The 24,051-nt window shown below is 42.7% G+C and overlaps 1 protein-coding gene across 1 annotated transcript; it reads left to right on the forward strand.

The window, feature by feature from the left end:
• The first annotated feature begins 242 nt into the window (after positions 1 to 242).
• On the forward strand, positions 243 to 22,963 carry npffr2a (neuropeptide FF receptor 2a). The gene is made up of 5 exons (XM_069523302.1): positions 243 to 561; positions 6,027 to 6,361; positions 13,084 to 13,183; positions 14,835 to 15,717; positions 16,935 to 22,963. Exons 2-4 carry the CDS (start codon positions 6,034 to 6,036, stop codon positions 15,685 to 15,687), a joined length of 1,281 nt encoding a protein of 426 aa, XP_069379403.1. The 5' UTR covers positions 243 to 561; positions 6,027 to 6,033; the 3' UTR covers positions 15,688 to 15,717; positions 16,935 to 22,963.
• The last annotated feature ends 1,088 nt before the right edge of the window (positions 22,964 to 24,051 follow it).

Consider the following 24,051-nt stretch of genomic DNA (forward strand, 5'->3'; position numbering starts at 1 on the left):
GTGTGTAATGTTGTGTTCTTTTATATTATGTTGTAAACATGTGTAATGTTGTGTTCTCTTGTTATATTATCTGTGTTCAGAGTTTTCCCCTCATGTTCTTTGTTCCACCACCTCGAGCTCCATGTGAGACCTTCACCATCACTTCAGCTTCCTCCGTCGCAGACTCTTGACATTTCAGAAACAGCAGCTGGAGGATATCCAGGGGTGAGGGTGGGGTGAGGGGATGGGAGGTTTGAGAGGGGGGGGGGGTTATCACTGGTCCATTTCGCAGCTCTCATCCCTCCCCCTTCTCTCCCGACGTCACGCGTCAATTACGCACGGATCCCACTGTAAGTCCTCCACTTGCGCTCGGAGCTGCCGCCGGTGCGCGTCCTGTGGCACATGCAGCAGCAGCGGACGGATACACAGGACCAGGACACAGGGGGACATCCTCTTCACTCTTTGTCTCCCTCATGCTCGTCTCTGCGTTATTTTTTTTTCTCCTCTCGTTCAGGGCAAAGTGGACTTTTGATTTAACCCTTCTCTTCTTCCCGTCGTCAGATTGATCTGAAATAAATCGAGGTAAGACAAGTGACTTTCTCCAGCGTCATGTGAGATGTTCATCAGTGAAATTCATTTCTCCTCTTCTGGTGGAGTTTTTTAAAGTTGTTGCGTCTGGAGCTCTGTGGGTGAACAGGCTGTCGTGACACGGAGCTGTGAGGTCCGGTGCGCACGGTGTCACGGACCACAGGGACATCTTTGTCCAGCAGTGGTCAGTCATGCGTGCGTTTGAGCGCAGGCAGCTCCTCAGCCCTGGTTCCACTTCCGACTGGAAGCGCACTTTGTGGAGAGCAGCGACTGCGAGGCGCGCAGAGCGTTGGCACGAAATATGTGAATGTGTGTGTGTGTGTCCTTCGTCCTCTGGCTGTGATCCAGGGGCGAGAGTTTACTGTAGCGTGTGTTCCCCCCCCCCCCCCCTTCAGCACAACTGAATAGAAACCAGGGGCGTAGCTACAGTGCGATACCGAGTGGAGCTGAAGAGTCAGAGATGGATGAGCAGGAAAATAATAAAACACATGTCCACCCTGAATGAGTTTCCTTTGTCCACGTCATGTAAATGTCCCCCCCGAGTCCCCCTCTGACTGCTCCTCTGGAACACGGGGAATGTTCCAACACTCAGCAGCGGCTCTGGTTATTTTCTGACATGCAGTGACACCACACAGATTTATCCAACACCACTACACTGCACAAAGAAACACAGAAGTTATATATGAACACAAAGGGGGGGGGGTTCCTCCTGGTGTTCCTTCTCTTTATTTAAGAAGAAAGAAAGCAAAGGGGGGGGGGGGGCAGATGAAAGATCTGCTAAACATCAGCCCGATGCATTTAGTTCAGCCTCAGAGAGCCAGTACAGCCCCCCCCTTGAGGGACAGTGTAATTGATTTATGGGTTGAATGAACAGTGAAGGCACGAGGTCGTGTTTCATCATCTGGACACTGTTCACTTGGAGCTCCGCTGTACGAAGTGCAACCAGCAAATGTGAGGAGAGACCGTGACGTGAGAAGAGACTTGGCTCACAGAGATCCTCGGCTCCGTGCTGCCGTCAAGTCTGTTGGTCTCGTACACGAAGCCTCTTCATGGCTGCTGTCCTCGTCTCATGGGTGATAATGAACTGATGACTGGATAATGAGGTCTAAATGATGAGGTTATGATCAGTGCGATTCCCTGCAGTCTCTGTTCAGCACAGGTGGATATGAATCAGTCACTAAAGATGCATTTCAATCTGCACATTCCAACATTAGATTTCATATTTGTAATATTTTTCACAGCCCTATCATGGATGGTGACCTGAAGCATTATATATATAAAAACATTTTTAAATAAACAACCTCTTTAATCTGACATATGCATCATGTCATCCTGCAGCAAATCCTAATCCACATCATATCTGTATCAGTGCAGTTCTCAGTTAAAACACATTTAGTGAGGTCACGATGCCGGTAATCCTGATAATGAGCTTATGTCGCTCCTCCACTATCTCGCCTCCGAACTTATGAGCCTCTGATAGAAATGCGAGTCATCAGCAGTCATTGAATCTGGTCCACTCGTATCGTTGTGAGGCAGAATCCTCTCACGGAGGAAATAAGAGCCTCCACATGTGGACCCTGTACTGGAAACAAATGATTTCCATCGAATCTCCAGAATCACTGTGACGTTAACGGCGCTGCCAGGGTTCGGCACATTTTACCCAAACCCCACAGAGACCGATATCTTCTGGGAGCAAACAATGCAACACAATCATTTTCCCTCCCTGGTTAAACAACGGTTAAAGATTCACTACAGCCGTGGGAGAGAGGAGCGTCCGTCGTATCTGCTGTGGACTGTGGAGGCATTTATGAATTAAAAATGAATGAGGAGGAAGGAAGCAATTTAATGTCTTTCCCATTCATGACTTATATAATCAATGCACAGATAAATTGTGCTCCATGGTCTGAGATGGAACTGCATCATTTCCATTTTTATCTGTGTCGAACGTTTCTTTTGCAAAAGAAAACAGAATATCCGTGCGTTGCTTTAACGAGACCATGAGCGTGTGAGCTGTGTCTCTCTGTCACTGTAAAACCAGGAGCTGCTCATGATCGTAGAGAGAGCAGCTCAATCCTCCAGAGACTGACTGAACTAACAAGTAGAGCGAACCACTTCCAGTTTAATAAAAAAGATGTTGTTTAATCTGCTGTGGACAGATGGAGTATTACCTCATAAAGATTCAGATGACATCTGACACCATATGTCAGGCGGCTTCAACGACTGACCCGATGCAGAACAGACTCGTGGTTCACGCAGTGAGGACTTTGAAGGAATTTAAGAAAGTTTATTTTCTCATTATTAGCTCCACAGGGGGCGCCGTGCATTCACCCGTCCCTCAGGTGATTTGTTTGTCTGTGAGCACGATTCTGCAAAAACTACTCAACCAATTTCCACGAAGCTTCTGAGAAGGATGTGCCACGTGTCGGGGAGGAACCCATTGAATGTTGGTGTGGATCAGGGGACGGAACCAGGATCTTTTTGCTTTTGAGCTTTGGCCACTAAATTCTCAGGAGGTCATGTCTGAGTTGTGATGTAAAGGAATACTGCAGCTCCACCACCTCCTTGGGCAATGCACAACTCACACAAACCACATTTCAGGTTGACATTGGTTTTACTTTTTCTGTCCGAGATGACGGATGCTGCATCTCTCTCTCTGGTTTTTGACATTTGCCCGACTCTGCATCAAACTCTCCACATGGAGAGGCCATCGTTATATTTTTTTAGTATCTGCAGTCAGAGAGGGACTGAGGTTGAAGAATCTAATAATGGACAGATTGATTAACTATTTAGCAGCTTCAATTACTACACACTATCCTCAACTGGTCCCACACGGACCTTCAGAACACACCGACATTTCCTCGTTCATGTTTTATTCACATTTCTTCATCAGCTCATTCACGGAGGGGAAAGCGCCTGTGGAGCGACATCACCAACTTTCAAAGTGTATCACCGTCGGTGACGTGGAGTCATTTTCATGGCAGCGGTCGTAACGCAGGGATCGTTAAGTGGAGTAAATACTGTGCAAACATCAGCAGCCCTTGATTTTGCCCCAAGCAGCGCTGCGATATATCGAGTCATGATTAAACCCAGCTACATGTGTGATTAAGACAAAATCAGCAGCATTCATGATCACAACACTCATCCGCAGTTAAAACACTTCTAACAGGTGCTCTGGCCCCAGTCTTCTACTTTCTCATAATGATTATGTGAATGGGAAATGTCAATGTGAAATTTTACTCATTCAAATGAAGTTTTTAATGGAGGTTTGCTGCACGATGCTTCAACCTTCCACTGCTCGGGCGATGAATGCTAAACGTCCCAGCGAAATAAACAGACTCAAGCACAGCGAAGGTTTGTTCCTGTGTCTTTAGTCTGCAAACAGGAGGATGAGTATTTATAAGAGGAAAAAGAAATTCATAAATCATCAATCGATCAATACTGATTATCTTTAAAGAGCCTCAGGGGCCGGAGCCAATTCCAGCTGACATTGGGTGGAAGACACAGATCGAACCGGGTTTCGAATCAAATCAGATTTTACAAATGATCGTTTGCCTGATAGGGTTTTACAATCTGTACGAGGTTGGAGATCCTCTGCTGTTAACCCACAGAAACCTCAGAGAGTCATAAGAGAGGGATCCTTCTCTCACCACAGGTTTGCAACCAAGAATGTTCTTGCTGGGAGGCATCAATGCTAACCGCTGTACCACCGTGCCGCCACGGGATAGTCACGAGTGAGACTTACAGCTGGTGAAGATTGAAGAAGAAGAAGATGAATCAAATCAATAAAACCAACCATCCAGCAACATTTAATAGACAAAGATCAGAACAAAGTTTTGGTTTCAGGCCTTCACTGAGCAAACATCAGAATCAGAGAGCCAGGATTTCTGTCTAAACTCCCCCATCACTAAATAACGAAGCAGAGTGAAATCAATCAGAAGAAGAGACAGTTTCAGCCGTGATCTTTTCTCAGCATCTGTTGTCGACTGCGACAGCGTTGTTCTTTCTGCTTGCACTTTTCTCTGAAGTGGAAAAAAAACAAACCTCGCTCTGCTTGTTTTTCGCTCCGTCTTCAGCTGCGCGTCGGCAGCGAGGAGCGCTCCTTCTCCGGCGCCTGATGAAAGGCGTTTGAGGAACTTAAGAAAATCACCATCTTGTGTAGAAGTAGGTGAGGGTCGGCGCAGCGCTGACACTTCGTCGTCATCGTGAGAAAAGCACAAAAAAGCACCGGCTGAAAAGAGGAGAGAGCAATTTATTCCACCCAATCACTTGTTTCACCTGAACTTCACCCTTATTGCACAAAGGTTGAACCTTTGTCCTCGTGTTTTCTTCACTGAAGTGAGGTCACCGTGATGTCACTTTATTATCGACGTCCTCTCTACCCTGTTAATTGTCCCTCACGTGTGCAGAAGCTGCGAAGCGACAGACAGACGTTCTCTAAAGGTTCAATAGTGTTTGTTCCATCTAATGGCTTTTTACACCTCTCCCCATGAGGACGAAGAGGATCTGGGATGTTAATGGATGTTTTGACAAACAGTCTCCTTATGGAATCCGATTGCTGAATTTATCTGGATTGCACCGAATTTCACACATGCATAAATATCAGTCTCCTAACGTGTGATTTCGGTTTTTCATGGAAAGCTAAGAATCGTTTTTTGGGGAAATCAACGAAAATGTCAAATAGGTTTTTGCAGCAAAACTTAACGGAAGCTTTTCTGACTCCTGCTTTCTGTGTTTGTGTAATCCTGTGGTGATAACAGAGCCTCCTGAGCCGAGGTGAAAATGTACAGAGGCCGTCTCATTTCCCACACGAGCGCCAGTGAACCAATGTCAGTATGATGAATTATGCACAACAGAGATATAAATGGAAACGATAAGACTTCATCACGCATGTGCCACAGGAAAAAAAAAGGTTTAACTAGCGAAGTTGCATGACTCTGTCAGCAAAAGGTCACTCGGCAACGTGTAGCATGAAAAAGCTCCCTTGTGGTGATGAGCTCTTAAAGAAGTCAAACAAACAGGGGGGGGGATCATGCAATAAGGCGACGTGTACTACTAAGACACATTCATTCACACGTATGCACTAGAACATATGATCGCAGCCTCTGACAGACTCGGTGTTTGTTCTCTTTGGCTGAACATGATGAGAAAACCTAGAAACAATACAGAGAACAAGCCTGGAGTTCAGTTTCCTCAGCACGGCTGTAATGGGACCAATCAGTCCAGTCACACAGTTTGGGCTCTTCTACCCTGTGGACGTGCAAAATGAGTTTCTGTTCCGTGCCATCACAGCCAAGGTTTTGGTTCAAGAAATATTTTGCTTCCTTGTCTGGCCGTTGAATAGAAACTAGAAAGTATTAAAACTTAAATCCAAGACCTTTAATACTTCTCTATTCTTTGAAACTTTACTAGAAAGAAAGACGATTCACCCTGAAGTCACCTCCTCTTCTTTCATTCCTCAGGTTTAAAATGAACGAAGGACCCGAGACCAACTTGACTCAACTCGATGTCAACTGGACATTTTACAACAGCTCTGTGGAGTCGGTCATCCACAGGAAAAACATCACCTACGTTGGATTTTACCTGCACCAGCCGTCCATAGCAGCCATCTTCATCGTGTCCTACCTGCTCATCTTCCTCGTGTGCATGGTGGGGAATGGAGTTGTGTGCTTCATTGTGCTGAGGAGCAAAAACATGCGGACTGTCACCAACTTGTTCATTCTGAACCTCGCTGTGAGCGACCTCCTGGTCGGGATTTTCTGCATGCCCACAACTCTCCTCGACAACATAATTACAGGTGAGCACGCCGGCAATTAAACCTTCACTGTGTGCTCTGACTGGGACTGTGACTTGTGTCAGGATTAGGGACATTTAGCCGAGCCGGCTGCGTGGTCGTAGGGATAACAACGTCAATCAGTCGCTTATAGTCCGTTCAAACGCCGGACTGAAATATCTCAACAACCACAGGATGAACTGTGATGAAAACATGTTTTCTTCAAGTCAAGTCAGGTCAAGTTTCATCTATTATCTTTTCTGGGCTGCAGCACAAACATAATCTAAAATACCTGAACTCTGTGCGCACACTGTACAAACCTTCGATATATCACATGGACGGCCGTGAAACTCGGTTCAGACCGTGCTGGACTTCAGAGGATGAACATCAGACATTTGAATACGTGTTGAATTCAAAACACTGTGAAAAAAACATGAACTAATACCCGTTTACCCGAGTTTTGTTTAATGCCAACTACTTCAATCAAACCGCACCAAACTGCAGACACGTTCAGATATCAGTCGTCCGCACCAAACGAATGGGTTACATTCGTGGCCCTTCATTCCAAGTAGTTCGGTGGAAATCAGTTGCTGACAAATAAACAAACCAACAATCATCAGCAGTGACTTAAAACTCATCCTCAATTCACTACAGACACAAATCAACCCAATGAAACCCAACATGCCTAAAATAGCAGTTTGACATGCATGTTATAATTAATCTTAACGACGTCTTTCATCTACATTTCAAGCGAATCGTGGCGTTTGTGATATTTTATGTGCAGACAAACGTTGACGGGGTGGATCCACGCTGCAGTCACACGTTACCTAAACTATCTGTTCACGCATCGTTCGCCGAGGTAACGCAACAAATCAATCCAACCTTAAAAGGAGGAATCCAGAGGAACCAGAGTGTGTCAGTCAGGTCACAAACACTTTTTCATTTTGCTGTTTCCTCTGAGTCTTCATGCTCATTGAAGCGGAGCACGTTCATATCAATCTCCCCATCAGACTCTGCAAGAAACCAATAATCACAAGTGCATTTCCCCAAAACCCTGCAGCGTTACTTTGCTAACATGGCTAACTGGTACCTCATGAACATCAACCTTGATCCCTGGTCACTCATATGTACACAGGGGCGCCCCTTGTTCTTCGGTTCATACTCAGTCCATCCTGTGTGAACTGAACTCTGTGAACAACACAACCTATTGTTATCTTAGCACAAGCCTGTGGTCTCACAAGTGAGGACGGCTCAGAGGCTGAATAGTGATTTTTCAGGGAGGCGATGGTCTTCCCACCATGCATGAATGAGACCGGGGCTTTTTGCACGTTGAGCTGATTGGACTTGACAGTCGCCTCTCGATGACACAAATCTCACATGAGCGGATCTTAAGGCGAGTGATAGCGGCTGAGAGTTCACATCCTTCACTGAGGCTGCAGACACTCGCTGCTGCTTTCTGAACTCATGACTTCTGCTTTGAAACCAGAAATTATAAAAAGAAGAAGAAGAAATCGGGACGATCTGCATTTCCTCTCGACCGAACCTGAATGAAAATGTATTCCATGTGTTTGTGAGGCTTTTTGAAATGACCTTGATTTGGATCTAACCTTGTGTCGAGAGTAATAACAAAAAGAATTCGTCATAAGAACATCACTAGAACAACAAGAATTGCAGAGACTGTAAATGGCCTCATTCACCTCCAGAGATGATTTTAGATCGAGAACTAATACTCAATAGGTGATTGCACCAATTATCCACCCATTGCCTCATCACATGAGCTGATTTTATCCGCTCAAAAACAGCATAAGAAGAATTATTGTCTTTATCGGGCAAACGGGGCCTGAGGAAATCCAGCTGCATTTTAAATCCCTGCAGTAATAATATTATTCAGAGTTAAATACTTTAAATGGGAAGCTTCCATCCACACAACTTACTGTGCTTCCTCATGTGGAAGCTTTGGGTCTATTTCAATCAATCAATCAATCAATCAAATTTAATTTATCACAATTGGTCTCATAGATCTTAACGAGGTGCAGCATCCTCTGTTTTTATTAATATTGTGATGAGCACAGTTTGACCTACTCTATATAAAAATCTCTTCAGATAACTTGACTGTATTTGTCGCTGTATAAAAGAAAACATTTTCACAACATGAACTAAAGTGTTTTATTAAAAAATGCTTAATGCATACATGGTATTTCCTTCTGTTGCTTTTAAATTATTCGGTTCTGCCGTTTGAATACAGAATGGAGCAATAACAACCGTTTTCAAGGGAAGAAGAGTTTGTACTAGGAAGTATTCATCCCCTAGTCCTGACCTTTCTGCTGAATTAAATTATTTTCAGATTCCTCTAAATTGTGTTGAGCTGTAGTCAATTCACATAAAATTCACCTGACTCAAATCCAAACTCAGTGTGTGTTTGTTAAAAGGACCCACCGGCGCCAGAGCCTTCTCACAAAACCGTCAACAGAAATCAGAAACTCGTCGATCTTGAAAGGAGCTGAAAACTTCTCCTCGGGTTTAAAGGGTTCATCAGACAGAAGTTGACGTTTTTCATTAGGCTTGATCCAGTGAGAGATGTTAAATAGGATTCTAAGCGTGGAAGCTGCGTGCTGGTAGCCGGTATCACGCTGTTTGTTTTATTTACAAAGTTCAACAGATAAGCTAATTAGAAAGTTTTTCATTCTACAGTAACAAACAGAGCTCAACATTAAAACCAACAGAAATCCTTTAAATTAAAGTTTCATTTGAAATGTTTGTGTTTCCCTGTTGCAGGTCAATGGAGAATGTATTTAAAACAAATTAACGGAAATGCTCAAATGCTAATTTCCCGTAGGGAGTACATATATATATATATTTCATATCTACGTAGAGACGTCCTCAACAGTTGACTCTACGTAAGCATTGAAGCATTCAACCCACAAATGTGTTTCTTTTTAAAGATTAAAATTAAAAGGTGAGATATTCAAACCAGCATTAAAGTATTTCTATACTTTAATAATAATGATGCCATGTAATCCAGTTTACAGCATCTCACTTCTGCAACACAGAACATGCTTTTAGTTTGTTATTCGAGTCGGATGTTCTTCCAGATTTAATGAAATCGGACTCTCTGTTTCATGCTCTTATTTTAAGTTGCTGTGGACAAAAGCGTCAGCAATTCTTGTCATGCGGCAAATTACATCGAATCACGTCACATTCATTTTGCAGAAGTGGAAGAAAGTAGGAAAAGTTTTTTCCGGCCTCACAACTGGTTTGGATGTGAATCACGTATGCATTATGCATGTAGCACGCACCTCCCTCCGAGTGAGGAAACCAATGGCTCCAACAGTAAAACAAACGAGCCAGTGTTTAGTTTGTCCCTTCTGGGCTACTGTGGAAACCTGATTATACCAGTCCCAGGTAAATATACACCTATGAACACATAAGTCAGGTTATTGTATTTATGGCAGCACTTGTCAAATCAAATCAGAGTACGAGAGACTACAGGGACTAACGGTCGAGAGGCTGCAGCTCACAAAGAGGCACACGAAAGACTGGAAATGCAGCAGGAGAAAAAGACCTGCCGGTGTCACATCGAATGAAAATTGAACTCACTCAGCTGTAACGCCAAACCGCCTCGTCATCCACAAACATGGGCAGGCTCGTCTGTGAATCAGCCTCATGCGGCGCTCGTCAGTGGCGCTCGTTGGGAACATTTGACCTGGAGATGCTGATGATTGGACGCAAGTGTTTGTACATTACTGGTTTTGCTTCAGCGTCGGGTAGAAAAAGTGATTTCACTGACGTTTCTATCAGGGATATAATGCACCACTGGTCCTCCATTAAAGTGCATGTACAGTGCTTTGATGCTGAGCGCGGCCTAAACACTCAGCGATTAATGAGATGATGGCAAAGTGGACACTAATCTGTGCTCAGCCGTGGCTTCATCCTGTTACCATCGTCTCTGGGAGATGGTCTCTCCCGGTACAAATGATCCAACGCAGTAGATTTTTATCGGCTCCTGCTCCGATCGGCACTAATGGACACGACACCTGGCTGAGAGCGCAACACGTTTCCCAAAGTTAAGACGCACATTTAACTTTAAAGTGTTAAAAGTCACGATTGTTTGCGCGCTTATTGTTTTTTTTTTAATTGTTTTTATTCACCTGGTACAAAATGCTACACTAGCGAGACAGCGAGGTGAGACAGCCGCTCAGATTCCAGTGTGTTTGTGATGACGGGAAAACAAGTCGATGTGTGTCGCATGCCCTTTCTAATTCTGGTGTAGGAGAGGTTTAAGGGGCCTTGGTGGAGGTATGCACTCTACCAAGGACCCTTAAACCTTCTTATTGTCCAGTGTGATGGACGGAGTTGGCCTGACTCACTCCGAGGGTCAACACAGCTCTGTTAATGACGGACAGCTCTCCACCAATTCTGAGAAATCCACATGCAGCTCTCTCACTGTGACTTTGTGGCTGCAGTGATACGAGCCTCTCGTCTGCCTGCTCCGTTAAAACGGGAATATTGGAAATCTGAGAGAAAGCTTTCATCTAATGCACCATTATGATGTTTACAGCACTTCAGTCAACAATGCTTTAGAAGATGGAGCTTTTCGTCAGCGTCGGTGATTACAGGGCGCTGGTAATTTGTGAATCCGATGCATCACAAGGAGATGAAAGTGTCATCAAACAATCTTGTCTGCATCTATTCAAAGGTTTATCATCGGGATATTGTAGGTAACAGGGGCAGCAGATCACCCTGCACACTAAATCATTACAATTAGAGAAATTAGTGTTGTCTGCCCATAATGAAGATATTTTTCAAAGTGGAGGCATATTAATTCATCATATCATTTCACTCAACAGATCCAAGATCAGAAGATCAAGTTTTATTTTAGCAGAGTCACGGAATTAAATTGTTGTTGCTCTTGCACAGAGTCACATGATTGTCAGGGATCATTTCAACAGGCTCAGCCGACAGAAGGACCATGTTTCATAACTTAATGAAATAAACTCTCGATGCAACTTAGTGTTGTCTTCAAATTATCTTGTTCGCTCTAGATAAATATCTTTTGCGCACAAGATTAAAAAACAATCTTCCTCAGGTAAAAACTTTTAATTGGATTGAAAAAAAATCAGAAACAAAATAACTCCATGGATGAATTGGGAAGGTATAGGTTCAAACCAGCAAATGGGCGAATCGGGAATATGAGCTGCGACCACCAGGAGGACTGTGTACATGCAGATTCAAATATTTTCAACATTCATCAACCTGCTTTCTCAGATTAGTGCTCAGTTTGAATGTCAATCTTGACCACGTCCGATAAATAATGTTTCCTAGAATCTGACATCATCGACGCGGTCAGTCTCTGTTTTCTAAAGACCACGAGTTAAAGCTCTGATGTTGTCGACATGCGTGAACTGGCTGGTGAAGTGCTTTGGATCTAAAGTGCTCGTGCTCTTGATCAACCCTTTGTCTGCCACAACAAGCAGCAGCCGGTGTTCCTCGAGTATGAATTCTAATACTTCCGCAGGTATTTCTTTGGGCATCTTGCTGCAAGATTGTCTTCATTGGAGTGTCTCTTGACGGCTGAGTAGTGATTGAGCCGCGCTCTGTGCTTTGGCATTAGCCAGCCTTGAAACCTCCACATTTTCATTAAAAAGACGAACCTTCAAATGTCTTGTGAGGTTTGTAGCGTTTAAAAAATATTCAGTTCGTCTTTTTCCAGACACCAGAGAAGCCAGTGAGCCGTGTTAGCTGCAGGTAGAGAAAGAGTCTCAGAGGTTTTGTCTCTTATAGAGAGCACCACCAAATAATTTACAACAACCTAAAAACAGATTATTACACATACAGTACCTCTGCATACATTTAAACTACGGAGTGAAAAAAACAAGATCACCATTTCTATCTTTCAGCATTAGTGAGGCCAAATCACAAGTGTACTAGTACTTTGTTCGAGGTAAACATCTTTCTTCTTGCGTTGCTTCTGGTCACAGGAACATTTTAATGTTTGACTGGTTGTCACCGTTACGTCGGCCCTGCTGGGTTAAACTCCGCCTCTCGCCCAATGTCAGCTGGGATCGGTTAACAGGATGAACGGTGTAGAGAATGGATGAATGGATCTGTAACGTTAATAAAACTTCGATGACGAAAAAGAATCCGGCAGAAAGAACCTGACGATGTTTCACCTCTGCAGTTCTGGTGGGGGGGGGGGGTCCCAGACGTTTAACTTATTAACACCAGTTACTTTTACGCACTTTAAAAAGCATTTGTTCACATGCAAACTCTTACCTAAAGTAAAAATACTGTATGTACTCAAGAGTCAATTAAAAAGTCCCAGCTAGAAACTCCAGAAACCTTTTTCTTCTCAGTCAACCTTTACTTTAGACGCAATGACAATCAAGCACAAGTACAGACTGTGGAAGCGGGGGGGGGGGGGGTTTATACCAAGGACAGCCTGCAGTCAGTGATTATTTTAGCGAGCCACATTATGACACCTACACTCTCCACACTGCTGCTGGCACCCTGCAGCCCTGATTAAGCACCGCTAAAGAAGGAATTATTCCCTTTAAGACACTCGGATATGACACTATTGCAAATCCCTTTAGCTGCTCCGCTGCTCCGATTTATTGGTGGGCGTGCCTCCTTCCATGCATGCAGAGATATCAAATCAACTTATTCATGCTGTACGTTTATCACGCTGTCTGTCTGAACTTGCTGTCTCCTTTTGTAAATCGGCCGAATGCATCTCTCCTGTCGAACAGGATGGCCCTTCGGAAGCCTGGTCTGCAAAATGAGTGGCATGGTTCAAGGGATCTCTGTGTCAGCATCTGTCTTCACTCTGGTCGCTATCGCTGTCGACAGGTACAGTGGCTGTATTTTACCATTACTGCCGCATTGAATGTGTCTGTGCGTGTCTTTCTCCGAGCATCGTTTATCCTTGAACTGCAGCTGCAAACACAGATAAATCAAGAAAGAACTTTCTATGAATTCATGTGACAAAATGATATCTCATTCAACAGGCAACAGGTTCAGTTTCTTTGCTAAGTGCTCTTGACAGCTACATGCCGTCCAATGGGTGCAGATCACAGATGAAGGCTCCACCCCTCTGCTCCTTCAAATATAGTTATTTTCTGGTTTCAAAAAAGGCAAAGAAAACAAATGGAGACAGTCTAATACAACAGCCCTGAAGTGAATCCTCCCTTACTGACGGCTATAATGTTCAGTTTCTGGGGTGTGATCACTTGTGAGATGACTGTTGTCCGATGCTGTTGTGTTTAATTACACAGAGAGGAGTTTGTTATTCAGCCTACCCTCACTGAAGGAGGCCTGCGGAGGACGTTGCGGAGGACAGGAGGGTGGCAGCAGCTCCACAAGCTGTAAAACTGACAGAGCTGATATTTTATCTGCGACGTCACTGTTTGAAAATCACTGGAGGGTGTCCGTGACTCCGGAAAGGACAGATGGAGTTTGAAATGCTTCGACATCCAAAAGTCAGATTCACCTTATCTTCCAGCCCCTTGATAAGAATCAGTTCGGAAGGGAAGAGAAGATGGAAAGCTCTCCACGCTGCAATCCTGATGAAAGTTTCCCTGTGTGAGCGTTAAGCTATCACACCATCATCCATTAGATCCACTCAAACACTGCAGCGTGGGGGGGGGGGACTTTTTAAAAAACAAAACTAGTGATTCAGGAGTAAATGTGGTGAAACTAAGTGAGAACTTGAATCGATCCCCTGCACAGTGTTTCTGCTCATTTAAATCACGTCACTAAAAAAGGAGCTCTGGAGTTGTTTGAATCTTTGAGGTAGATCCACTGGATTTCCTTCAATGTTTTATTTTAATTTTTTTAAATATCTGCCACTCTTACTCTCTTCTAACATACAGTTCCCTTTACACTAAACAGAACAACAAGCCCAATTCATCCGTTTGCATTCAGTCTCATCTGTTTATGTTGGGAAACAGAGAAAAACCAATATTGATTTCTTTGGGGCTGATACTGACGTTAGAAAGTATTTCATATATAGCACCTGTATATTTTAGTTGGTCATTATTCTGAGGACGTTGGTATCAAACCTTTGTGACAAAGAAATGTCATTAAGGCCTTTAAATATAAATATCTATAATAAAAAATAGACACAAACACAATCAAATATATAGAACTTGAATCAAGAAAATAAAGTCAGCCGAGCACAGTTTGGTTTGAACATTCAATCTTGTATAACGTACCGCCCGTGGTCCCTGACACAATGAATGTAGTTCAGTTGGTTGATTGATTGGCTCTATTGTACATGTTGCTCAGTGGGGAAAGCGGCATGTTCAGAAATCCTGACATGCAAATCAATGTTTCTATATGGATTTGGCCTTTTAGAAATTGCATTGACCCCAATTATATAATGTTCCATTTAAATGATATGTTCTTTACAAGCAGCTCAATTTACAGTGAAAAGGATATTTTTAGGTGATCATGCTTCATTCATATCTCTCATTCAGTCTTTTTTAAATCCTTCTTACAGATTCAGATGCATTGTCTACCCGTTCAAGCAAAAGCTGACCATATCCACAGCCACCTTGATAATAGTCATTATCTGGGTTCTGGCCATATCAATCATGTGTCCCTCTGGGGTGATGCTACAAGTGACCAAGGAGCAAACCATCCGGGTGTTGCTGGGCTACAACAACAAGACAAGTCCGTTCTATTGGTGCAGAGAGAACTGGCCCAACCAGGAGATGAGGAAGATTTACACCACCGTCCTGTTTGCGAACATCTACCTTGCTCCTCTTTCTCTCATCGTGATCATGTACGCCCGGATCGGCATCACGCTTTTCAAAACATCGGTGCCCTCGGAGGGGAAGCCCGGTCACAACAACCGCCACACTGTGTCCAAGAAGAAGCAACGGGTGATTAAAATGCTCTTAATAGTTGCTCTGCTCTTCATCCTCTCCTGGCTGCCTCTGTGGACTCTCATGATGCTGAGCGACTACGCCAGCCTGACCGAGCAACAGTACCGAATCATCAACATTTACGTTTACCCCTTTGCCCACTGGCTGGCCTTCTTCAACAGCAGCGTCAATCCAATCATCTACGGGTTCTTCAATGAGAATTTCCGCAGCGGATTTCAAGCCGTGTTCAAGTTCAGCCTGTGCACGGCGGACGGACAGCTGAGGAAGACCTACTCGCACAGGCTGCAGGGAAACTCTGTGCTACCAGCCAATAACGCACAAACCGCTCTGGAGCCTATTTCTCTCAACAGCCTGGATAAAAGCACCTCCAGGCGACTCAACCACATCAATGAGCAGGACTTGGTCATGGAGGACCTGGAAAAGGCGTCTTGCAGTAGTGGCGGTGTGACTGCAGTGTCTATTTGAGCAGACACACACATACAGACAGTCGTGAAGGTGAGGAGCAAAGGTTTTTACATTCAGAGAAAACGTCCCATTATTCAAACTCAAGCCCCCTGAAGTGGAAGTCGACCGCACGTCTCCACAGGTTTTAGAAACACGCGTTTACATGTAACTTGTGCAAGGCTGTACTAATACTGTCAAGAAGAGCAGGCAAAGAAAAAACACGTTGTGCACCACTTAAACATTCAACCCAGCAGGGTGACTTCAGTGTTTGTCCCTGAAATACATACCAAACTAAATATCTGTAAGGAAACACTCTATTAGTTTATTTAAGGCACAAAATGTGCACAACTTTCACAGCTATACAAAATACATTAATTAGGGTTTGGTGGAAACTGCATTGATAAGCTACCGTCTTTACTGTCTCTATGAAAAACCTTCTAAAAAACTGTTTGTATAAATGTATAAAGATGCATCAAACATATGTTTGTACTGTGACGTTTGCAGAGCAGATTTCAAAAGTAAAGAAACTCATCTGATGTAATCTATCGTATAATGTCCTTGTCGATCCGCACAATTGATGGAACAAAAAAAAAAAAAAGAAGATTATATTTTTAAACAAGGCTAAAATTCAAAAGGGCTCAAACATCAAATCACAGCAAGACACTGACGTGAACAAACCTTCAGGTAACTTTTATCGAGGCCGTTCGGAACAATGGCTTTTAGATCTACAGCTGAAACTTTATTTCATAAAACAAAACCAATCGCCGGACGCCGAACCAATCGAGTCTTGACTCCACAGTGATAAAGATTTAATTTCACTAGATCCAGATTTTAAATTTGATAACATTTTAGATTTTAATTATAAAACTGTTGCTTAGTAACCTGAGACGATTCGTTTGTCTCCGTTAGTTAAAACGCTTGACTTTCAAACTGCAGTATTATTTAATAATAAAACACGTACATTATAAATATCAGCTCAGAAACCAGATGAGGTTCACACTCAATGTGTTTTATACTTTTTGATCTGGTGTTAGAGGCATGGAGAGGAAACAGTGATTGTATGTTAATCATTTATATTAAAAAAAAAACTCTCTTTTTTTTTTTAATCCAGGCTTTTATTCTGAAATCTGCAACGTAAACACGTAAATGAAGAGGTGTAATGATGCAGGATTAAACTTTGTTCATTCATGAATCTCCTGCTACGAATGTGCCATGTACATCTCAGATGAACTGTGTCACTGTTATTTTGTGTTTCTCTCTATGAACAGTCTTGTGCAGTCGACCTCTGCTGTAAAAGGGAAACACACAGTGTCTGTGTCGGCCTCGTATCGTCTGCTGTAAATATCAACTACTGAGTCTGAAGCTTAGTGCAAAGTGATAATGTGAATATTTCTGTCTGTGTAACTATCTGATCAATTCTGCCTTCTGTTCAAAAGGGTTTTATATATTTGAAGTCTCTACTGTCGGTGGTGTCTCACATTTTACCTTTTTTTTTTTTTCATTAAAGGTGCACATTTTAGGAAACGTGTAGAAAAGATGAGGAACATTATCGGCAAAACTTTTCAACCACACGTGGGTAAACTGACAGCTTGAGGTGGTGCAACACAAGGAACACTCTGGATTTTTGGAGGTCCTTAAATCTGCCTGTGCTAGATTTTTATTTATATTTAAGTCCCGATCGATCTCTACTGCGTCGCAGGGAAGAGGCCTTACATGTGTAAAAGCAGCAGCAGCAGGAAACGGTATCAGTCGCACAGAATGAGGTCGTATTCAGACAAACACATTCAAAGTGACAAGGAGCTAAAGGGTGACGACTTCAGTGAGAGGAAATAGCCTTGGGGATGCAAGAATATAAAACATTTACATAACACAAACAGATTTGAGTCAGATTTTCTTTGCCGAACTGCGGGAGAACTAAATAATTCGTCACGCATCACGAGCGAGTGCCTGTTTCGAGAGTCGTAAGTGAGGGTTAGTAAGAAAGGCTGCTGCCATATTTGTGCTGTACTTGCAAATGAATCTCAATTCATGAATTGACTCGTGTATTCACACAGGTCAACTTTAAATGAGAAACATCCACTGAGACACAAAGGATTATTTATTTCAAAGCACAAACTACCGACACTGTGCCAAACGACGTTCCACTCAATTCAGAAGGGGGCGTTCTGGAAACTAAATGCAGTAAATATTTCTCCATTCAAATAAAATAATGTCCGTCGACACGTCCTTTGTTTCGATCAAATCAAAGCAGGTACATCTGTTCTTGACAGGTTGTCTCCAAAGTGTCTCAATCGTCCAGGTCAGTGGACACCTACACCACGGTTTTTCAAATCAAATGGACTTCGTATTTGTCATTGTATAAAAAACGATTTCCCACTTTTCCAAATGGCCACGTCCGTTCTGCTGACTGCTGCAGAGCCGCGGGCGTTTCAATCTCGCTGAGGTCAAGTTCTGTCAGACGAGTCACGAAACAACACTTGGACATAGTTAGTCTCAATAGTTTGAGTTTAAAAACACCGCGTGGACAAACACGTTTCTGTCTGCGGACCTCCAAGATGCTCGGAGTTTCCACCGCACTTTCCTCACACCCTTGGTGTTTGTGCTCAAAACTCATTCTGCTATGCAACGTTTCTGCATCCACCAATAAAGCCTTGACCTCTGCGGAGGAGAGGGTTCACGTCATTCTGAGTTCTATATTCTACATGACGTGTTAACACGCGACTCAGATTTGATCCCTTTTTGTAGAGTTCGTGTCCTCTGAACACTGCTACTCACTCGGGCTGGGTGTTGTCTATTATTCCGGCAGAATTAACCATCCTGGGAATTTCCGGTTGACTGACCATCTGGAGACCTTGTTAACATTTCCAGTTATAATTGGATTTAATTCCCCTTCCTGCTACCGAACATACTGGGTGCATCTGTGAGAGTTCTTGCGTCAGGCTCCAAAGCCGTGGCCCGTGGCTCATCGCCGGGGTTTGATGGCATTTCACCGTAATCTGAATCTCTTCTGAATATTAAATCTAATAAACGCAGAAACAGTCTCCTGACAAAACCACAATTAAATCCGCTAGATTCAGGCTTTCGTTTGGATCGGCACTAAATTGCACACAATTATAAAGATCACGCCAATAAACACATAGTTTTCATCAGGATTCATGAATTATGGAAATCTGTAGTTTCTGTATGAACCTGCAAACAAACAGGATTAGATGGATAATTCTACCGTTTGGTGAAATTTACTGACATTTCAAGTGAAGCGTAAAAATATCCGGTTATTTTACCGACTCCCGAGCGAGACCAGCGACCAGATACCCGAGCACATTTTCCAATATTATTTCAGAACGAACCACAGAATTGTGTTTTCAAATTGAATTCACCCCTGATACCATATTTGGGCAAACGTTTCCATGTTCAGTCTTTTAGTCTAAAAGCAACACGATGCAACTGTTATGGATCAACAGCGCCCCCTGCAGCATGTGGTGATTAATTCTGTTGGGCGCGGTGTTCAAGCGATGACGTGGTTTTTTATGTAGACGCGTCGATGTCAAGAGTGAGCCCCTTTGAGAATACAGTAGGAAACTGTTTGGAAAATTCACAGCGAGCGTGTTGGCGTGTTGAGCGGCGCCGTAATGAAGATGTAAAGTTGGTAAACAACAAAAGTCAAAAGGTTGCATCGCGTCGCTCTAATGCTAAAGACGTGTAGAGACTCGTACAGTTTAGAAGTTCAGGACCGAGCTCTACGTCTAACTTCAGTATTTCCTATCACACGGCCAACGAAAGCAAAGGGAATGAAAAAAAAGAAAAGGTTCAGTTTCATGACAAACGTTTTTCCGTTTCTGTTTATTTGAAAATCTTCATTCCCTGAATTCCCTCAACGGACTCTTGATGACATTTGTAGAATTGCTTGTGACGTTCACGACTACAACATTTAGACATTTAGCACAAACAAGATGTTAGGTGTGACTCTTCAGTATTGAATGTAATGAATTTGTACTTTTTGGTGCCTGTGGTGAAAAAACACTTTTTGCTTCATTCTTATTTTATTTGTGTTGAAGTATGAATGATGTACTGTGAACTTTATTTTCAGGATCTCGAGACTCTTCGGTACCTCGGTATAGTCTGCATGTGAATAGCTTGTGTACTAGCATGTCTGCATTTGCTGTTCTTAAATAACAAGTTTAAAGATTTATTACTGGGGACACAGATTACGATTAGTTTTTTTATAGAAAATAATGAAGTTAATAGTGTCCTATTTAATTGTGAAGGGCTATTCATCACATTAAATCTATTACCTCTGTGACTGTCTCTGCACAAAACACAACTGCAAGATTCATGGAAAAGGTTCTGAGCATCAACAAAAGGCTTGTTGACGCTACTGCTTTGTGGCATTACTGGTATAATGACTTTCCTGTGCACATTATCTCGTAATTAATTCGTACAAAAAGGGAATGAGAGTTTAATTAGATTTTAAAATGTTGAAAGCTAAGCCTCTGGGGGAAAAAGCAAACTCCCATCTATTAAATCAATTAAAAAAAAAAAGCTTTTCAGCCAAAGCTCTGATTCGCTTTGGAAAAAAACAAATTTGGCCTGATGGAAATAATTGGTACATGGGTTATAATATTATACTCACATGATAGAGGCAACACAAGATTCTGACTTTATTGATATTATACACGTGTAAATCTAACTGCATAACACGTCAGGCCTCACTGGAGAAAGAAGCTCCGTGTTTAAACCGTGCACGGAGCGGGGGAGGAGCGTTTTAAAATAGTTAAGGGTGAGACACTGGAATTCAACCAGGCCGTCCATAAAATATATAAATATACTAACATCAATACATTTTAAGGTAAAAAAAAACCTGTTGCAATACAAACATGATTTAATAATGTAAATCTACCAGTAGAACAATTTGTTACCCCGGTGTTTTGGTTTCGTTGAAGCCGTCTGCATGAACTAATTAAATAAACAAGAGGGCTGCGTTTATCTCATAGACTGTAAATAAAAGATGGACGACGCGTCGCCACTTCCTCCTGGATGCAGACGCTGCCACCTTGGGCCAATGATGATGCAGAAGTGATCGGTCACGATACCGTGATCCCGCTGATACATGTGCCTAACAATCATGTCTCACGATATTTCACTTTTACTTACCGGGACAATTAACATACATCTGCTTTGACGTCTTAGTTTGGCCCATGTCCCATCCACTAACATGGAGGAGGAGGGATCATTACCTCCAGCGGGGTCATTGAGATGCTTTGGCTTCACTTGTGAGGGGCTGTCACGTCGTCCATCTTGATTTACAGTCTGTTTTTTTCTACACATTCAGAACGTGGCCTTGCTGTGTTTACTGACATAGAAATAAAAAAAACACCGTAAAAAGATTTGATCACAACGAGCAGAAAACATGTGGAAGTAACCGCGACGTCAGCAACACACACACAGAGGTGTTGTTATTCACATGTATGAAATACAAATGAAATAAAAACTGACAGGGTGGCGACAGAGAGCGGAGATATTTTCCTCCAATGGGCTCGTTTTGTTTGAGAGCATTTCATTAGATTTAATACCGCAACATCATTTTTTAAGTGTGTTAGTACTTTTATTTATGCTGGTGTCGCCATTTAGATAGCAAGATAATGATAAGTTAGCGCTGGCCTTTTCAGCTTGATGTCTCCTGCAAACGGTCGAACAGCTCAATGAACCAATTTCAAATTAAAATAGGAAACCAGCCACAAACAAGCACCTTTTAGATCACAGTAATAATACTTATTAAATCATTGTTAATGGAACAATTCAACAACAGCGTCATATGAATGTTTTTTATTCAGAATAAAGTCACCGCTCTGATAATCACAGTCCATATAAATGTCGGTGAATGATTCACCTGCGTTATGTGGAGGCAGAATAAAACATAATGTGCCCGGAGGAATCTCATTCAAGCCAAATCCTCTGTCGACTAAGTAGGAAGACAACCCTGGAAATGGAGAATATGTAAATAGCTGGTTGCTGCTTTGAGGATGACCAACTCTATAAAGATAGATATTCGTCATTGAAATGTCCTTCAGCATACGTAACTGACATGTGGACACAGACATGAATAAATGTAGAAATACAGAAGTGAGTAAACATAGAAGTACAGAAATGTAGAAATACGGAAATAAAATAAATGAGTGAAGGTAGAAACACATAAGTGACCAACTTTATTTCTACAGCGCATTTCAAAACCAGAGTCAGTCACAAAACAAAGTATGAATGCAAAGTTAGAAAATCTTATATATCCGATAAATCTCAGCAATGCAACTAAAAGAAAATGATTTTGGTCCTTGACGCTACAAAGCCTGTGTTGTAAGTGGGGAATATGTTATCTCTGAAACCATGTTTATGTTCTTTGACTTATTAACTGCTTTATTCTCTGTCTAACTGAAAAATGCTTGCCTTCTGTCTAGTTGCTCTGAACACTGTACATTCAGTGACCAGAATAAAAGAGCCAGACTCTAACCCTCCGAGACCTTCGTCTCATTGTGGCAGCGGAAACAAAGTTCCTGGCTTTTAAAACTGGGGGATTTGATCGTCCACGGCTGAAGCGGTTGGTACCGTGATCTGAATTGTGGCAGGATTCGTTGTGAGGTAAAATCATGCCTGGGTGTCAAATGTGCTTAAGCTGAAAGCTTTGTCTGTACAAATGTATTTGAGTATTATGTGTGTTTCTATGTTCCCGCTCTGTGGGGTCTTGACACCAGATTCAAATAGAGGCATTCGTTCTTTGTGGAACTTTCATTCATTAACTAAACCGCTCGTCCTTTGAGGCTCGAGAAGAGTCTGGAGCAAATCCCAGTGTTTGAAACATTTATTCATGATGTCTCACTATTAACCAATGTTAAATTGAACTGTGGCACCTCTGGGCGTTAAAGTCATGTTCTGGCACATTCATCTACCAGCTGCTTCCCAACGCTCTCCTCACACCTCTTCAAATATTCATCTGTTCACAAATTTAGAAAAGCAATTAGAGTTTTTTTTTTTATGCAGAAGCACAGGCTCAATATTTTCTGGTCACTGAGTGTTCATGTTCTTAAAAAGACCTTTGGTTTTGATATTGTGCAGAAAGTATCGACTCTAAAAGCTGTGGTTGTGTTTATGCTTTTTTGAAACTGTCGAGCTCATTTCTGTCTTGATATTTCAACGTGCCCGAACTGTGAGAGGGTGCATCTGTGTCATTGTGAACGGCAAAATGTCCCAAGTGGTCATTAATAAAGATATGGGTCTTAACTCATTAACAATAAAGTACTAAAATCTCTCTGTGACCCAGCAATTGATTGAGAGGAAGAATTTAAAAATGAAATCCACAGAACAGCCCACGAATTCTGTGAAATGCAGATGAACCTTCAGCAGTGGATGAAACCTGGAGATGAATCTTTGAACGCCGTTAAGCTCTTGAGTCCCGGAGTGTTTCTGAGTATTGTGTGATTTAGAGCACGGTGCTCGGACGAAGATTTAAAGACAAGCGTGGAACATACTTGTCCTGCGTGTATATCTTTTGATGACATCACCATCATGCTACTCAGCAAATTGTATTAATAACCAAATCCCTCCCAGAGAACATCTAACGAGGCCAACATGAGAGTCGATAGTGACGTAAAGGACCGCGGTTGATCCAGGACCCCCACTGTTCGGAACGCGGCTCAGTTCATTAACTGGAAAATGTACATATCACTGTAACCTACTGTCACCGTCGTGAATAATTGAAAGTATACTCCCAGAGTTGCAGTGAAATCAAAGCAGCTGTGTGAACCGAACATGTTTGAAGCAGCCGACTGTGAAAGCCTCCAGCATCATTTCAGCCTCCCTGTTAATGACGTAAGACAGGTGGTGGGCAGCTGCTATAGTGTGTAGGCACGGTGCAGAGGATTTGGCCACACAGTCGAAGCCACGTCGCCCTAATTTAACCGTAGCATAAGAGCAGTGTTTCCCACAGAATTGATTCCACCGGCGGCGGAACCGCAGGTGCACGTCCACGAGCAACAGAATCTGAATGACAGAGGAGAGAGAGCGAAACACTCACCTGTGAAATATATGGACGATAGCAGAGACGGAGAGACAGAGCGAGCACGAGACAAACAGCCCTGCAGACTCTCTACAAGGAATAGACACAAGAAAACAATAAGAGAAATCTCTTATTCTGTTGAGTTTCTTTGCTTCATTAAACAGCTGATCCGAAAAATGATCCGATCCGTGACTAAAAGCCTTGATTTGATATGAAGCCGTGAGCTGTGTGATCCCTCGGAGCCAAATCCTGAATATTGACCGGACAGAACTTGTGAGATGTTGCAGAGATGAAGTCAGACTGCAGCGAATGGAATGAAAGTTCTGTTTGTGGAGTGAGAA

This window comes from Paralichthys olivaceus, chromosome 4 (assembly GCF_024713975.1).
Source record: "Paralichthys olivaceus isolate ysfri-2021 chromosome 4, ASM2471397v2, whole genome shotgun sequence".
Taxonomy (NCBI): domain Eukaryota; kingdom Metazoa; phylum Chordata; class Actinopteri; order Pleuronectiformes; family Paralichthyidae; genus Paralichthys; species Paralichthys olivaceus.

Bases quoted from the DNA above. Each gene is read 5' to 3' on its own strand.
- npffr2a (XM_069523302.1), top strand. From the start codon at position 6,034: ATGAACGAAGGACCCGAGACCAACTTGACTCAACTCGATGTCAACTGG. The intron at 6,362-13,083 runs GTGAGCACGCCG...CCTGTCGAACAG, and splicing joins CCTCGACAACATAATTACAG to GATGGCCCTTCGGAAGCCTG. The intron at 13,184-14,834 runs GTACAGTGGCTG...TCCTTCTTACAG, and splicing joins GTCGCTATCGCTGTCGACAG to ATTCAGATGCATTGTCTACC.